The sequence below is a fragment of the Ranitomeya variabilis genome, chromosome 6 (assembly GCF_051348905.1).
Source record: "Ranitomeya variabilis isolate aRanVar5 chromosome 6, aRanVar5.hap1, whole genome shotgun sequence".
In the NCBI taxonomy this organism is placed as follows: domain Eukaryota; kingdom Metazoa; phylum Chordata; class Amphibia; order Anura; family Dendrobatidae; genus Ranitomeya; species Ranitomeya variabilis.
The window spans coordinates 365,039,884-365,057,308 of NC_135237.1; the positions used below are offsets into that span (position 1 = coordinate 365,039,884).

General features: G+C 43.9%; 1 protein-coding gene across 6 annotated transcripts in view; it reads right to left on the reverse strand.

The window, feature by feature from the left end:
- Positions 1-17,425, reverse strand: part of DCDC2 (doublecortin domain containing 2) — a 176,844-nt gene that overhangs the window by 12,176 nt on the left and 147,243 nt on the right. For 4 of the 6 annotated variants that reach the window (XM_077269982.1, XM_077269980.1, XM_077269981.1 and 1 more), the window contains 2 exons: positions 14,536-14,636; positions 829-1,194 (listed from right to left, as the gene is read on the reverse strand). In XM_077269982.1, coding sequence (XP_077126097.1) covers positions 829-1,194; positions 14,536-14,636 — 467 coding nt within the window. The remainder of the gene's footprint in view (positions 1-828; positions 1,195-14,535; positions 14,637-17,425) is intronic. The other 2 variants (XM_077269984.1, XM_077269983.1) reach the window with 1 other exon arrangement.

The window sequence follows — 17,425 nt, forward strand, 5'->3', positions numbered from 1 at the left end:
TGTAGTAATAAACACATGGTAGTGGTTTGGGGCCGAGTACAGACCAATCTTTTACACGTATCATAGACTTGAATAGGAGTGCGGACTCAGATTTGCAGTACCACTTGCAGCATGCTGTGATTTTTTGCGTATGATATGAAATGATATGAGAAAAAAAAAGAATGCTGACCAGCACTGTCCCATTACATAACATTGGCCCAAGTGATATCTGCTAAACATTGGATAGCATGCGTCCAACATATACGCTGGTGTGAGTGAGCCCTTCGGTTAGGGCTCTATATCTGTCAGGTGACATGTAGACTGTGGTGATGCACTGAGAAATCACATCTAATGATTGTTGTGCTGTGATCTGCAAACTACAGAAGTATTGCTAAACAAATTTAATCCCTGTTGCAGTTTTCCCTCACGTTTCAATGTAAGTCGTGTGACACTTTCGTCTTGCATGAAAACTGTCAAAAATTTGGCTGACTTTTTATCGGAGATCTAAAATAGTTGCATGACAAGTTGCAGGTAAGTCACAAGTCATATAAATACTTTTGGCAGCTCGGATTGCCAGAGAATTGCTGTCACATGACTAGTCTCGGGAATTTCTAACCTTATACAGGCATATAAATGTCTAACAGTACGTGAAATATAATATCATCTGAATCCATGACAATCCATCAGATCTCCATCAGATCTAAAAATACAGTACAATGAATGACCTAGTACAAACTTACATGAAATTGTTAGCAGATTATTAAACAATATGCACCTCAATGTTGCAGAAAAGATTAAAAAAAAACACTAAAAATATGTTTGATATTATTAATGATCTTATAGCTTTACCTGATTTTGGTCGGTCGTGTTTCCATCATGGCCTTCATCTTCTTCTCTCCCATAAATAGCACCGTTAATTTGCCCATTGCCTTCACCTTCTGTGTCTACTGAATTTAAATGCTGATCTTCTTCCCAATGTCCATCTCCATAATTATCAATCACATCTTCTGAATCATTGTGCCTCTTCCCATGATCTGCTTCAACTTCATGACTTACCATACTATGCTCCTCATTTTCACCGGTTTCTTCTTCATGGAGGCGTTCTTCTTGAACATTATTATGGTCATCTTCTGGTTCTTCTGTTTCTTCAGCAGCCCCATCAGCATCTTGACCCTCATTTTCTCTTACTTCTTCTTCAACTGTTTCGGCCACTCTCTGTAATTGTAGATCAATTAGAGATAAGAGTTAGAGAGCCATCGGTTGATGATCATGTCTGTAAAGTACTGCCTTGTGAAGCATATATGAATATTTCATTGTGAGAGAAGACCTCTAATTAAATCCTTGTAGCGTATAGTGATACAGAACAACTTGTGATACTAACCTTAAAAGGGGGTCGATGTTTTGAGCATTTACTTACTTACGCATTCAAGCCATGGGAGACAAAGACAATTCTAACAAGAAATGTACATATAGTCTTCCAGGAAACAGTTGTTCTCAAACCCAAGAGTTGAGAAAATTGTTGAGCAAACCTACAAGACTGTCATTTGAAATCACTTCGAACAGGGCATAGAGACATGACAGAAGTTGTGAATGATGAGAACCAGGAATGAATTAAAGAAATGCTGTACTCTATAGGGAGTACTATCCTATCCTATCGGAGCGCTGTAGACAGACCACAGACAGTTTGTTATCTCTATATAGATCTATGAAGAAATGCACCTCAAACCAAATAGACTGTTTTGTAGAATGCCACATCCCCATTGTTCTATCTATCAATGGTAGTCTAGAGCCAACCAATTACGAAATGACAGCAGCCCATTTACTGAAATATTTTAGACTGCTCTGGAGGTATATAACGCAAAAGTATTATTTACATGTTTGTTTAGCAACCATCAAATGTTGGTTAAAGGGGTTGTCTAGGACTAAGATATTGATAACCTATCCCTCTTTAGGACGGGTCATCAATATTCAATCAGAGAGAATCTGACACCCAGCAACCCCCACAATCAGCGGTTACCAGGTCTTAAGGGCTGTAGAGTTCCAGCTAAATATAATTTCACTAAGACACCAATAATCTGATATTGAGGACCTACTGTAAGATAATCAATAGCTTAGGCCTGGACAACCTGTTAAAAATAAAGCAATATTTCAACTGCCTTATTTCCTGGGTAGTCCATATATTAACAAAATGATAAAATTTGGAAAGCTGTCAGCAAGTGTTTATTTCACCCTTGGCAAACCTATAATGACTTAGTAGGTAGGTATATCCTTAGAACAAGTCTAAAACGTGGAATAGAGCTTTCAAATACAAGAAATATGTTTAATTCTGCCATAAAAAAGCATTGTTTCGCTAGACAACTAAGATGGGTAAAAAGTAGGGAACGGATTCACAGGACCCGATCCAAAGGACAAGTCGGTAATCTGTGGCCGCTGGATGGGTACCATGACAATCGCCTTTTATCTGGCAACATCCACGTCTCCTTTTTTGATTAGCCAGCCAGACGCAGATAAAACGTCGCACTAGGCTGGCTAATCAAAAGAAGAACCCTGGTTTATTTAAAAAATAAAGTACATCCGAGAAAGCTGAAATGTAATTAGGGCAGTGTACTGGAGACAAGAGGAGATTTCCAGTTTAGTCATCCTAGATATTAGCCAGTTAAAGGGCTATTTTGTAAGCAGTTCATAGACCAAGGGCCCATAACTGTGTAACTGCTAATTTGTGTCTGCTTATCATAATATATTAATCAATATTTGATCACTTTCTGCCACAATATGAAAAGTCTTATGTAATACATGAAAGCATTTTCAGCTCAAACCTCCTACTTAGAGATTCCCGGAGAGTATTTGCCCTGGAGTTAGTTATTTATAAAAGGAAAGATGAAATAATTAGTCATGGTCAGAGAATGATGATGACCAGCTTCAAACGCTGCTTTTGCTTTGGACATTGCATACTTTATTGGCCTTCCCTTTAATGTCTGGTTGGCACTGTCTGAACTCAGTCACCCTTTACTAATTTACTTACTTGGAAATCATCTCACAGTGTGTTTATTGTACAGAAAAATTCTGAATGTAACACTAGTTAATGAGCTAATTACAATAGATATTGGAATGTGTCTGCACGATATTACTAGTCAGGAACCTGATGGTGGTAGTATTACAATTTACCAGTGGCATAACTAGAGGCTCCCTTCAAATATGAGAGACCTGGAGCAGTTTGCAAAAGAAGAGCAGTCCAAAATTCCAGTTGAGAGGTGTACGAAGCTTGTTGATGGTTACAGGAAGCGATTGATTGCAGTTATTTATTCCAAAGGGTGTGCAATCAAATAGTAAGTTGAGGGAGCCAACAATTTTGTCCGGCCTCTGCTTTTATTGTGGTGTTCCAATACACACAAAGGAAACAACATGTGTATAACTAAACATGTGTAACTGCAATCATTGTTGGGGAGAAATACTTCAATTTTCTGCAACAATTTCAAGGGTGCAAACAATTTTGGCCATGACTGTATGTTCCTTATCTTGTCTGGGCCAAATCCTGATATACATGTCCCGCATCCTGGTATACATTCCCTGTTCTGTCGATGTTCCTTAATGCATTGAAAAAATAAACAATTATACTCTCCTTCCCTCTGCTGGCCCGTCACACAGCGTCCTGTTCTGAAGCCGGCAGCTGACTTCAGAATGCGAGCACATGATGTCACTTCCATGAGCCCCCCAATCACATACATGCCGATGTCAGCTGATGGACTCTGATTGGTGGACCAAATGAGCCTATGCGCCGCAATACACTCCAACTGAATGTGCGTCCAAGGATACACATTCAGTTGAAGTTTGTTCTGGCATCGGCCCCCACCCGGAAGGGCCCGGTCACGGTCACGACCCCCGTGAGCACGTTCGTTACACCAATACCCATTTTATCACATTTGCACATGGGAAGAAGACATCAAGAATATAATCACTGCAATGCTTGTGTATGGTAATAGTGCAGCGCCCCAGAGTCCTGGTCGTTGCAGTACTGTGGCTCCGCCACTAAGGGGAGCTATGGTACGTCTGATGGCACTGAAGGAGTTCATCTGATCAGGTATCACAGACACCAATACATTTCACAGTCGGGCCTCCGGGGGGAGCTAAGGGTTCTATTCACTAGGCCACTCCCCACCATAGTGGGTAAACTGGGGGTCAGGCAGGAAGTTAGATCAGAAAGCTGACTGGGTTGGAACCAGGTAACACCTTGTGGCAGAGGGTGTTGTGGGGGAAGATACAGTAGGGTCTCTGTCAGGGGTGGGATCCTGACAGAGGCTTGGCAACTTGAACGAACGTAACGGGACCGTGCCTGCTCAGGATAGCGGCGGTGCCCAAGGAAGGACCAGAAGCGAGATAGATTGTGCTGAGTGAGAAACGAGATCAAGCAATAAGGAGAATACCAGTAGGGGTCGTGCTGTAAGACCGAGGCAACACCCTACTGAGGCGCACTACCGGTGGCCGGAACGCCGAGGGAGTATTACAACATCCAGCTTCAAGCGATACTCTAAACAGCGGCAGGACAGTCAGTCTAAGGCGGGCTGTCTAACTTAAATCACCTATGCAGTCTTGGGGGGCAACTTGTGGAGAGGGGCGACTCTAGGGTCCCGGAAGAGCTCCGAGCCTACCCGTCAAACGGGTGCCGTCCCAACCATAAAACCAGGGAGGGACGGAGGATTAGCAGAACATCATCTAATCGAGTTGTGAGGGAACTTAAGAAACAGACACAACAGTTGTGGGGACTTTCTGTAAGCACAGCAGGGAAGGACCGCAACACATAGCGCTAGAAGGAAGGCACAGATTTCCACCTGCTAAGAGAACTCTGGAGGTGCCATTGGACCGGCCGGACTTGCGCAGCCTGGTTATCCGGATTCCGGACTGAGGACCCAGAGATCTTCAGTAAAGAGGTAAAGAGACTGCAACCTGGTGTCCTCGTTATTTACTGCACCGCACCACTACAGCTTCACCACCATCATCCGTCATACTTATTTACTGTACGCCCCTCAGCAGGGTCACGGACCGGGCTTAGCCACCGTGACAACCCCAGAGCAGAGACTCACAGGCCCGGTACCGGGTACCCTTCGGCCCTGCGGCAGTGGGGGGGCGTTACAATCTTGGCGTCACGAACAGGATCTACTTAAGCCTGAAGAATCAGGTCATGTGTGCCTTGGAACTGTGATTTATTGTGCTTGGACTGTACTTTATTGCAAAGGCTGTGTGTTGCCATTTACCGCAAAAATTTGCCGCCAAAATCCGCCGCCATTACAGCGCTGAGGAGAGCGCAGGAAGAGAAGAGGGGCGTGGAGTAGGCGTAGACAAGCCGAAGAGCGCGGAAAAACAATGGCCGCCCAGTCTAAATATTTTTGTGTCCTGAGGACGTGTCCGTCAACAGCTGAGGTCCGCCTCCTTATCCTGTTTGGAGGGTGGAGACCATGGAGACGGGGCCGACCACGAAAGAGACCGCGGGAAGAGGACACTGGAGGAAAAACGAAGATGGCGACGCCAGAGACCCCGCATGGGAATGATCGGACTCGGAGAGAGGCCGAACAGCCCGATGCAGCCCAAGATACGCCGTCACTGCGGGAGCTGACCCTTGCAGAGCCAACGATGGGCCAACCTCCTAGGCCGCTGTCAGAGGAGTGTGTGGCCGCAGCCGAGGCCCGGCGGATAGCTTACCGCATGGAAGCCGAAGCCCGTGTGATCTCTCGGCTGGGCCAGCCTACGGAGGTCCGCCTGTCTCCAGTGTCCCCTGCCTCCTTCATCCAGGCCACGGCAGAGTGTGAGCTGCGCGCATCGGGCCTGAGGATCCTGCCGGAGGCTGAACATCTGCGGCGCCTCATGGCAGCGTGGCGGGACAGACCTCAGCCTGCCGCCCAGGTGGATCTAACCCATGTGGACGAAACCCCACCGTCCCACTGGGGTGTGGTGGTCTCCTTCAACTCCCGACATGGGAAGGGAGTCATCCAAGAGATTGGGGAGCCACTGCAGGTCCGCGTGGACCGGGAAGAAGTCGAGCTCTGTGGAGGAAGGTATGACGCCGATCTGGAACCCGGCGATGCCGTGACCTACACCCGGTGGAGGAGGGAAGCGGGTGGAACAGGCTGGGTAGCTCGGGGTGTCCAGCGGTGCGTCGCCCTGCAGGCTGCTACTGGAGTGCCGGAGGATGAGCCTTCTGAAAGGAAGGTGCCGGAACCCGTCCCCATGGAGCCGCAGGAGGACCGGGTCCACCGCGTGCCTCTGGGTCGCGCTCGCCCACAAGCTAGGAGGGCATCCCGGCGAGGGATCCTGTCGCTGCTGGAGCCAGGACCGGCCCTTGCCACACCAAGGCGACCCGTTGGCCGGTTGAGGCCCGGAAGAAGACCACCCCCCACATTACAAGATGAGTAAGCAGGAATGCTTTGAAATATGTACATAGTTTCTTAACTGTTTGTTCGTTTCCTGTTTTGCTGCTAGACCCGTCCAGGGTTAACTCTTAAGGGGATCCCTTTGTTGACCCGGGATCCCTATTGTTTTGTTTGATTTTTCTAAAGTTTTGCACAAAGTTCCAGAACTGCCGCAATCATGAACAGTGCATGATACAAACTTTTTGTAAATAGTTTGCACCTTATTAAAGGTGCTCCCTACGGGTTTTACTTCAAAAAGGACTCTTTGTGAAGATACCACACTGGAACCTTTGCTGAGTACGGACTGGTAGCTTGAGAAGATATGCTACCTCATAGAGACTTGGTCCCCTCTTAAAGGGGATGTTCATTTGTTGCACTTAAATGGTGATATTGCTTTAAGATAGGTAGCAATAATGTTTTGACAAAAGAAAGTGATGATAATGTTTGTATGAGAAAGTTATATGTATCCAACTAGTTAATTGTAAAGAAATGCTGATGATGTTCCCTGAAAGAAAGTGAAAGCTAGGAGAAGGTTTAATGTTCTATAGAAAATGTTTGATAATGTTGATAGATAACGAGGACAGAAGGTGAACCCTGAGTCCTCCTAGGAGTCATGTAGAGATGGCTCGGTGCTCTTAAACTGAAAGTAATGTTATGTTCTATACTGTGTATAGTAGTTGAAAAGACAGAAGGCTCGGGCTGAAAGGAGCGGTCCTGTAAGAAAGGAGAGGCAGTAGGTCTGGTGCCGTTAGGACAGGCGGTCCTGCAGATTTAAAGAAGGAGAATGTAAAAGTTAAATTGCCTTATAATGTGATTATAAGAAAGTCTTTAGCGGATTCAGAGTGTACATCCTTAAAGGCGATGTTAAATTATTATTCAACAATTTTGCACTTAGTAGAATACCCGGTTGGGTAAAAGAAAGTTAGTTATAGCATGTTGCTATGATATTTAACCATGTTTGTAACGTTCAAGTGTCCTCACCTCCCATAAAGGGAAGCTCTGTTTAAATATGCTTATTGTTATCACACTCAACAAAACTGTATGTCTTTTTGCTAACTTGTATTGTTGTTTTCTTCTCAGTCCCGGAGTACTGTGTTTAACCAGGGGGGAGTGCAGCGCCCCAGAGTCCTGGTCGTTGCAGTACTGTGGCTCCGCCACTAAGGGGAGCTATGGTACGTCTGATGGCACTGAAGGAGTTCATCTGATCAGGTATCACAGACACCAATACATTTCACAGTCGGGCCTCCGGGGGGAGCTAAGGGTTCTATTCACTAGGCCACTCCCCACCATAGTGGGTAAACTGGTGGTCAGGCAGGAAGTTAGATCAGAAAGCTGACTGGGTTGGAACCAGGCAACACCTTGTGGCAGAGGGTGTTGTGGGGGAAGATACAGTAGGGTCTCTGTCAGGGGTGGGATCCTGACAGAGGCTTGGCAACTTGAACGAACGTAACGGGACCGTGCCTGCTCAGGATAGCGGCGGTGCCCAAGGAAGGACCAGAAGCGAGATAGATTGTGCTGAGTGAGAAACGAGATCAAGCAATAAGGAGAATACCAGTAGGGGTCGTGCTGTAAGACCGAGGCAACACCCTACTGAGGCGCACTACCGGTGGCCAGAACGCCGAGGGAGTATTACAACATCCAGCTTCAAGCGATACTCTAAACAGCGGCAGGACAGTCAGTCTAAGGCGGGCTGTCTAACTTAAATCACCTATGCAGTCTTGGGGGGCAACTTGTGGAGAGGGGCGACTCTAGGGTCCCGGAAGAGCTCCGAGCCTACCCGTCAAACGGGTGCCGTCCCAACCATAAAACCAGGGAGGGACGGAGGATTAGCAGAACATCATCTAATCGAGTTGTGAGGGAACTTAAGAAACAGACACAACAGTTGTGGGGACTTTCTGTAAGCACAGCAGGGAAGGACCGCAACACATAGCGCTAGAAGAAAGGCACAGATTTCCACCTGCTAAGAGAACTCTGGAGGTGCCATTGGACCGGCCGGACTTGCGCAGCCTGGTTATCCGGATTCCGGACTGAGGACCCAGAGATCTTCAGTAAAGAGGTAAAGAGACTGCAACCTGGTGTCCTCGTTATTTACTGCACCGCACCACTACAGCTTCACCACCATCATCCGTCATACTTATTTACTGTACGCCCCTCAGCAGGGTCACGGACCGGGCTTAGCCACCGTGACAACCCCAGAGCAGAGACTCACAGGCCCGGTACCGGGTACCCTTCGGCCCTGTGGCAGTGGGGGGGCGTTACAATAGAATTTAGGTTTCACATGATCTAGGAGAGCAACAGAATAACAGTCCTGAATTTGGCAGTATGCTCCAGAATTTTTGTTAAAGGGAACCTGTCAGCAGGATTGTGCACAGTAACCTACAAACAGTGTCAGGTCGGTGCCGTTATACTGAATAGGCCGGCGTCACACTGGCGTTCTAAACGGCCGAGTGCAATGCGATAAAAAATCGCATTGCACTCAGACCAATGTTAGGCCATGGGGCAGCTCCCACCAGCCGACTTTTTGTCGGCCGTTTTCCTCGGTCCGAGACAATCGCAGCATGCTGCGATTGTCTCGGACCGAGGAAAAATCTCGGCTCACTCGCACCCATATAAGCCTATGGGTGCGAGTGAGACAGCGCACATCACTCGGATATCATCCGAGTGCTGTGCGTTATAAGCGGACCCCAGCAATGGAGGAGATGGAGAAATTCATTTCTCCGCCTCCTCCGCAGCTGTGCTCCGATCCTCCCTGTGCGAGGGAATCAGAGCACAGACGCATGACACTCGGCTCCTGCTCTGCTGTGATCAGGGGCCGAGTGTCATTAGCATATCGCATCTGATGATCTCGCATCGGATGCAATACGCCAGTGTGACGCTGGCCTTAAAATGATAACTCGGTTGATGAAGTCCTTCTTGTAGTTGTTGTTCAATCTTTATTTTCAGTTTTCAGTTAATGTTATGCCCGTGCCCCAGGGCGGCCTGTGGGGGGTCTCCATGTAGTGCTCTGATTCATCTGTATGGCTTCTGACACTCAGTGACCTGCCCCCTAGTTTACATAATGAATGTTATATATACATATAAAAAAGCACTTGTTTAGTGTGTTAATAATAAATGTGCTTGAGGTTTTCCTGATTGCATAAAAAAAAAATCCATTTGAAAATGGCGCCCACCATGCCTGTGCAGTAGCATCTATTGGTGTATATGGAGGTGATCCGACAGCTGCTATTGCGCAGGCGCAGTATGTATATATTCATTATGTAAACTAGGGCTCAGTGACCTGTCAGCAGGCTGCATTATGAATAGATACGCATAGCACCACATGAAGACCCCCCACAGGCCACCCCGGAGCACGGGAATCTCTAACAAAACTGAAAATAAAGATTAAACAACAACCACAAGACGGATTTCATCAACCAAGGTATCATTTTAGTCAGTATAACGGCGCCAAGCTGACACTGTGTGTGGGTTACTGTGCACAATCCTGCTGACAGGTTCCCTTTAAACAAGTCCCAGCAAATTCAGGCATGCTCTGAACCAAAGAGGGGTGTTCCTCTCTAATTTGGGCTTTCTTGAACAGACATGGCGGCATTTTTACCAACCAAAATGTTGGTGAGTATGGAAAAGTCCATGTGACAGCACAAGTGACTACTATCTGTGCTTCAGTTTCAGTGCAACATAGTAATAGTCATTTGGCTACGAGGAGCAGAGATAGCTAGTAAGCAATGATACCATGAATTTACTAATAGAGGACCAAGTGAGGAAAAAACACAAAACTGCAAGGCTTAGAAATGAAAAAAAAATGGGTAAAACGTGGATTTACTCTGAGTCATGTTGTGGTGTTTCCTGATGAAGAAGTCTTAGAACTTTGAAACGTGTTGAAGAACAAAACCACATTTTATACTGATAATACACCTGGACTTCCAGTTATTCAGCAGCGCAGAGTAAATCCACGTTTTACCCATTTTTTCTTTCCTTTGGCTGGTCACTATTGGACCTGTGGATCTCATATTAAACCATTTGTATCCCGGATAAGACCCTATTTGCACTATTTTCTCCAGCAGAACTCATTAGGCTTAGAAATTAAAAAGATGAATATTCAGAAGGTAAGAGGATCAACAATTAAATATCACAAGTCCAGCAATACCTTTACATAGTTAGCCGTTCCTCAGTTACTGAGAGATCAGCGTTTGAATTGAATTGAATGTAAATGAGGCTGAAGAACAACTATTTGTAGATCTGAAGCCTCTGTCACTACAGCTCTATTCTCAACCTAGCGCTTCCTTCTCCTGCTATGCGAGGTACTGGGCGGAGAATAGAGCAGGAGTGACAGAGGATTTATATCTACAGCCTAAGGCCTCATTCACACGTTTGTGAAACAATGGTACCGGTGTCACCTGAGTATTGGATTAGTGCGTCATCACTCTGACATCAGTGTGTCCATTTTTTACCATAATGTGTTATCAGTGTATGGTCAGTGTGTCATCAGTGTTTTTCAAGGATGGATGGATAAATAAATAAATAAATAAATAACAAGGCTTCTCCTATACTTTGCAGTTGAACACGGACATAACACAGATTGCACACTAATAACATCCGTGTGTTTTACATGTTTGTCAAGAATCCAAAGACTTGTATTGGCCCCTTTTCATCCATGATAACGGAAAAAAACGGACATGTCTCCATGAGTTTTACATAGACACACAGTCCATTAAAAAAAGGTCATGAAGAAAAATGGATACAACATGGATGTCTGAATGATGCCTAATTTGCATATCAAACACTGACTTCTGAGCAATGGAGGAACGGTACTTTTAAGCATGACCTTAAAAAGGCGATTCATGCTCGGAAACCCTCCAATGTGGCTGAATTACAACAATTCTGTAAAGATGAGTGGGCCAAAATTCCTCCAGAGCGTTCATTGCCAGTTATCGCAAATGTTTGATTGCAGTTGTTGCTGCTAAGCATGGCCCAACCAGTATTAGGTTTAAGGGGCAATTACCTTTTCACACAGGGCCCTGTAGGTGTGAATTTCTTTTTTACCTTAAAGGCAACCTGTCACCCTCCCCTCCCCCCAGTCGTTTCAAACTAAAAGAGCCACCTTGTGCAGCAGTAATGCTGCATTTGACAAGGTGGCGCTTTTAGTTCTGGGTGCCGTAACTAGAGAAATAATCAGTTTTTTAATTTGTCAGAAATACCTGGTCTTCAGTCAAGGAGGCCGGCGTTTCCCCCCTGCTTCAGACAGCACACAGCTGTCACTCACATCTTCTTGGCGCCGGGCGCCGCCTCCTCCTCACCGCTGTTTTGAAAATAGCCGGCGCCTGCGCTCCTATCCCCTGCCTGGTGCAGGCGCAGTGAGCGCTGCCCGTCTTTCCTCATATGCAGCCCAGCTGACTGCGCCTGCGCGGCCGCCCTGCTTGTGATTCCCAGCCCCGCAGTGACTTATGATTTATTAAATCGGGAAATCTCGAGTAACGAGTATATTCGCTCATTACTAGTTACCACATATTGATTAGACTTAGGTTTCTCTTTTGTGCATTCACTTTCCACTTTGTTAATTGATGAAAATAAACTATACACTTTACGTTTTCCATACCCGGCCAAGCCTGTTGTACAGTACTGTCTTGTATGTACTAATATATATATATATATATATATATATATATATATATATATATATATATATATATATATATATACACACACACACACACACACACACACACACACACACACACACACACACACACCTGAAACCTGAAGTTTGCGTACACTATATAAAAACCTTTCACGTTGTTTTAGGTCAATTAGGATCACCATAATTATTATTATTACCAAATGCCAGAATAATGAGAGAGAAAGTTTTAAGGCATTTTTATTACCGCAAAGTCAAAAGATTATATACATTTCATTACAATTTGGTACCAGTGCCCTTAAACTGAATGACTTGGGTCAAACATTTGGAATATCCTTCCACAAGCTTCTAATAATAGATGTTCGAAATTTTGGCCCATTCCTCCTGACAAAACTGGTGGGTGTAACTGATCCAGGTTTGTATGTCGCTTTGCTCGCACCTGACTTTTCAGCTTTGCCCATACATTTTCAATAGGATTGAGATCAGTTCTCTGTGATGGCCACTCCAGAACAATGACTTTGTTATCTTTAGGCCACTTTGTTACTATTTTGGCAGTATGCTTCGGGTCATTGTCCATTTGGAAGACCCATTTCCACCCAAGCTTTAACTTCCTGACTGATGTGTTGAGATGTTGCTTCTGTATTGGCACAATCTTCTTTTCTCCTGATGCCATCTATTTTGTGAAGTGCACCAGTCCCACCTGCAGCAAAACAACCCCACAACATGATGCTGCCACCCCCATGTTTCACTGTTGTGATGGTGTTCTTAGGCTTCCATGCTTCTCCCTTTTGCCTCCAAATGTAACGATGGTCATTATGCCCAAAAAGTTCACTTTTAGTTTCATCAGACCACAGGACGTCTCCAAAAGTTAAAGTCTTTGTTCCTGTGTGCATTTGCAAACATTAATCTGGCTTTCTAATGTTTCTGTTGGAGTAATGGCTTCCTCCTGGCAGAGTGGCCTTTCATCCCATGTTGATACAGTACTCGTTTCACTGTGGAGATTGACAAAATCTTACTAACTTCCGCCATCATCTTCACAAGGTCTTTTGCTTTTGTCCTTGGGTTGATATGCACATGTCGGACCAAAGCACGTTTATCTCTAGGACACAAAACCTATCTCCTTCCTGAGCGGTATGATGGCTGGACATTCCCACCTGTACTTGAGAATGATTGTTTGTACAGATGAACGACGCACCTTCAGGTATCTTGAACTTGTACCCATGGATGAGCCAGACTTGTGCAAGTCCTAAAATCTCTTCCTGATATCTTGGCTAATTACTTTAGACTTTCCCATGATGCTACACAAAGAAGCAGTGTGTTTCAGGTGTGCATTAAAATACATCCACAGGTGTGTCTCTAATTAACTCAGATGTTGCCAAAAAGAAGCTTCCAAACACATGACATCATCATATGGGCAGTCCAGAATTGTTTAAAGGCATAGTAATCTTAGTGTATCTAAACTTTTGACTTTGCAGTAAGTAATAAAAATGCCTTAAAACACTCTCTCTCTCCTTATTCTGGCATTTGGCAAATATTAATAATTATGGTAATCCTAATTGACCGAAAACACTGGTGTGGGTTGTAGAGTCCGTCTCATGCTACCACGAGTGTGAAAGGACAACCAACATTCAAAAGTGACCAAAACATCAGCCAGTAAGCATTGGTACTGAGACGTGGTCCCCACCTGCAGAACTACTCCTTTATTGAGTGTGTCATGATAATTGCCAATAATTTCCATCTGTTGTCTATTCCATTTGCACAACAGCATGTGAAATTGATTGTCAAACAGTGTTGTTTCCTAAGTGGACAGTTTGATTTCACAGAAGCTTGATTTACTTGGAGTTATATTCTGTTGTTTAAGTGTTCCCTTTATTGTTTGAGCAGTGTATATATATATATATATATATATATATATATATATATATATATATATATATATATATATATATATACACATACATACACACACTAACACACACACAGAGGACATAATGACCAAGAGGAATGGCTAATAAATCCATGTGCTGTGTGATGTGCGGATAAATATAAAAAAAAGGTGACTTCAAAGCGCTGGTCCAATTAGTGCAGCAGACATAATTATACATTCAGGAGGTATTTAAGAGACCTATAAAGCATGTACCGCAGCTATAAAGATCAGCTTAAATGTAATCTTGCCAAATCTAGAGACCTACGGTACTTTGAAGCCACAGCAGCCTCTCTTAAGGCTAGATTTTTAAAAAGGTTACCTAGGGCAAAGTCAACGTTATGCAAATCATCCCTTAAAAACAGTAACATTTGCCAATCTATAACTCTTAAAAACATAGCCTGAAAATGGTTTGAATGCTTCAAATTAAAAGGACTCGTCTGCATTTCCACTTTAATTAGCTGCTGGAATATGAGCTTTAAAATGAGTCCTTTATAGCTTTCCAGCCTCAGCTGCCGGTGGTGAACAGGCGAACAATTTGTATTATTTTTCTTTTTCTCATTACCATTTGATGGCTTAAAAGCTGTAAGGCAAATTACCTGATCAACCGGAACCTCCACTTTAGTGTTTTCATCTTCCTGAACTTCTGATGCCCCCCACATTTCTGATCTGTCTTCACCAGCTTTGAAAATGCCATCATCTGCACACAAAAAAAAGCAAGAAAAAATATGGTTTTACTGAAATATGGCTCGATTCTGGCCCTCGGTGGTGGAATAAAACAACTACAGCTGCTGGACTGATCATTGAGCAGAATAAAGTTGTACAATCCATTCCAGTGCAGTAATCATCCAGTCATCTGGGAATTAGCAATCATCAGCAAATGGCACGGACATCTGAAAACATCTTACAGAGCTTCGTACTGAAAATGCACAGATATATGTGTTACAGCACTGGCAATGCTTCTAGGAGTCTGACAATGCACAAACACAGTTTATTGAAAAAAAGTGGTCACAACACAAATGGTACACATTATTAAATAGATCTCGTACACTTGATGAGACTGGAGTACTTACTTTAAAAATCCATTTCAAAATAGCTGAACAAACAAAAGATTAAAATGAGCATGTCCTGAGTATTGATGAGCGAATGTGCTAGGATGACATGTTATCAGATTGTTTTCGGCGTGCTCGAATATCAAGTTCGAATCCCGGCGCCTGCATATCTCACGGCTGTTCGACACATGCAGGGGTTGTCTAACAAACAAGAAATCCCTGCATGTGTTTCGGCTGTCGAATGGTCGCGAGACATGCAGTGACGGGGACTCGAACAGATTATTCAAGCACGCCAAAGACACTCGGATAGCACAAGAGCATTCTCGGACAACACCTTATCCTAGCACATTCGTCCAACAAGATTTCTAAAAAGCTCTTTATAGTATTACATGGTTATATAGCCATTTTCTCCATAGATTTTTAAATTAAGTACACCTGCCTCTTCCCATCTAATAAATCTATGTAACATTTAATGCAGTTTGTACCGTGAAATCTAGTGACACATCCGCTTTAAATAGCTTGGAGATGTAGAGTTAATCTTTGAATTCAACCATGATCTGCCTATACACGGTAACTTCTACTCACTTAGTGAGTGCTACTTTTCATGTCATACTGAGATCACTCTAATCAGGGACTCAATATATACATGTGACCCTCAAGTTTTCAGCATGTGGCTTTACAGCTAGTGGCAACTATGGGTGATCTAATGCACAATTTTACAAATAAAGACCTAAATAAAGCTCATTTGCCCCATTTTCTTGACATACCCTTGGTTGCCATAATTGTATTAACCTGTGGAAAAAAACACCTGTTTTTATGTGATCACCTTCCTTTAAATGGAATGAAGCCAATAAGGGATCGTCTTCCTCTTTATTCAGACCTAACAGAATCTCCCTGGTAGCATCTATGGTACATATGCCCATGTGTGCACAAGGAAAATAACGGACATCACGACGTTTCTGAAACCCAGAACGGGACCTTGCATCAGTGCATCAGTGCACTAGACATAATAGGACCCAGTAACATCTGTTATACCTGAACATGGCTCACAGCATACAAAGAAATGGTTGGCATTCCTTGTTCTGCTGGTTCAGTGAACCTGGGAAACGCAATTATTTCTGCTATCAATCTCAGACAGGTAGCATTTGTGTGCCATTCTGAGTAGCGATGAATGATCAATGACATGTGACCTCTCATAATATATACATTATGGCATGTGTCTATCTTGCATATACGTTGTATATCACACAAACAGGGGCATAACTATACTAAGTCCAACAGCACCCGAGCCCAAAAGATCCTTATTACCCACATGAAAAGAGTATTACAATTAAAAACCTGAGATAGTTGAGGGCCCTGTTTAGAGATTTTGCATTGGGGCACACGAGCTTCAAGTTAAACCACTGAAGACAAATACATTGCAGAAAAGATGATGTCCCACTTGGTCCAGTCTTGACCTAAAAGAAGAGGAGACCTAGAGTGTTGCAAAATAGATCGGGATGAGTCGTTGCCATAATTTGAATGGGGTTGTCAGACTTCAAAGGTGTTGCCTAACTACTATTTTCCATGGACCTGCACTCCTGGAGAAATCTTAAGGTTTCATCAACTTCCAAAAAGAGTGCATTTCATACGTTACATATGAACCTAAAAGCGACTTATTATACTTGCTGGATGCGGTCTATGAAATATGTATGATGGTGATACTATGTCTTAGTTTACTCATCTTTACAACCATTGAAACTTTTTGGGTCACCAACCCATTATGAACTTCATGTGAGATGGTGATGTCAAACACAGGCAAACGGATTGATGAAGCAACAATAGCAACATAACTACCATAGGCAATGACTGGCTGACCCACAAGCCATAACTATGTGCATTTATAATAATAGGCAGCCAACCCCTCCATGAATGGTAGGTGTGTGAGTGGTTGATTCATCAGTATTTTGTACCTTTGCTGCTCTCGCTTTTATCATAGGTAATCTGACCTGGTGTTGGTAAAGCTGTTTCTTTCTATGTCAGTTATTTTGTAATTTATGTCCTTCTGGGAGCCAAAGTTTTGGAAATGCCAGTAAAATCTTTAAACCACCCCCTCTCCCTCAAAAAAAGACACCAGTGGAAAAATGTTGATAAAGCACTCAGTCAGTGACCAAAAAAACATTAAAAAAAGACACCTTATGTTTACAAAACTCCAGAAAAAAAGAATTGATTCTCTAAAGGGAACCTGTCACCAGGTTTGGCCGATAAGAGATATGGCCATCACCTTTCAGGGCTGATATACAGCATTCTATAATGCTGCATATCTGCCCCCAACCCGACCTGCAAGAGAAGAAAAATTACTTTTATTATACTTACCTGCAGGGCGGTCCAGTCCGAGGGGTGCCTCCCATCTTCTTGTGATGCCACCCTCCTTCTTGCTTCGTGTGGATGACGCAAC